Below are 1,130 nucleotides of genomic sequence, written 5' to 3' on the forward strand. Positions count from 1 at the left end.
ATGGAATCAAATTAGAAACCAGTTATAGAATGCAAAAAGAAGAATCCCTAGACACTTGGAAATGGTGGTTGACACATCATTCCAGGTTATCATTCAAACCCTTGTTAGAAAAGGGCTGAAGTTAGGAAGAGTTGCCTGCTGAGCTGAAAGGCATTTCAGGCTGGCCCAATAGAGAGCTCACTCTGGCTCTTTCCAACAGAGTATTGTTCAGGGCAAGGCTGGAGGGAGGGAGACAGTTCAGGAGGCCGTTACATCAGTGCCACCTGACATTAAAGCTCCAAGTGCACTGGCAAAGGAAGTCCAGCTAGCTTGCTGGTTGTTAGTGGAATCGGTTTGGCGGCTCATTGGATTTGGGAAGCACGAGAGAGGTATTGGTGTGGTTGCTGGAAAGTCCTGAGAGAAGGCAAGATTCGGGTGCCTTCCTGGTATATATATGACTGGTGTCCAGTCTAACCCATGGACGCATACACCTCGGTTCTTTATCAGTCCTGCTCCACTGTTTTAAAAGTTTCAGCGCAGTTGTCCTCTCCTCCCTCCTCCTTCTTCTCCCTCTTTGTCCTCCTGTCGTCCTCTTCCTCATCCTGCTCCTCCTCGATTCTTCCCCTGATAGTGCCATCTGTCAGATAAGGCTGTCTTCTCTGGACAGGCAGAAGAGTGTCATTTCTGAGGCTTGTGGGACTGGTCCCTTAGGCCAGGTTGGCACTTTGCCTGCCCTACCATGCTGTTAGCCTAAGACATGGTACGTGGTAAGTGGACCACAGATGTGTCTGCAAACTTGTATTTTTGTTCCTCTTTTCAGAATACGGTGGTGGTGGTAGATCACCTCAAGGAAGAAAGAAAGGTTGGAGTTATTTCCCAGGTAATTCTGGCGAGAGGTGCCCTCATTATGAACATGATAGATGTGATTCTCAGCCCTCACAGCTCAAGGATGATGATGGAAACGTCGTGAAGAAGGATGTCCAGGAGGACCCCGAAGTAAGACAGTAAGTGACCAGGCAGCAGGGATGTGCACAGCAGCCCCTGGGACTATGCACCTCTCTCACGCTCCGTGGACTTGTTTTTCTTCTCTCACTGCAAAACTGAAGCATGCTAGAAGTGAAATAATGGTTGAGCAATCCTAATTGTAGAGC

At 48.5% G+C, this 1,130-nt stretch overlaps 1 protein-coding gene across 1 annotated transcript in view; it reads left to right on the forward strand.

Moving 5' to 3' along the window:
- The window catches only part of LOC112406796 (nuclear RNA export factor 2-like), a 21,654-nt gene that overhangs the window by 5,205 nt on the left and 15,319 nt on the right, over positions 1-1,130 (forward strand). The window contains exons 2-3 of the mRNA XM_024755788.1: positions 200-368; positions 800-975. Of these exons, the coding sequence (XP_024611556.1) occupies positions 200-368; positions 800-975 (345 nt within the window). The remainder of the gene's footprint in view (positions 1-199; positions 369-799; positions 976-1,130) is intronic.

This window comes from Neophocaena asiaeorientalis, unplaced genomic scaffold (genome assembly GCF_003031525.2).
Source record: "Neophocaena asiaeorientalis asiaeorientalis breed wild unplaced genomic scaffold, Neophocaena_asiaeorientalis_V1.1 scaffold919, whole genome shotgun sequence".
Classification (NCBI taxonomy): domain Eukaryota; kingdom Metazoa; phylum Chordata; class Mammalia; order Artiodactyla; family Phocoenidae; genus Neophocaena; species Neophocaena asiaeorientalis.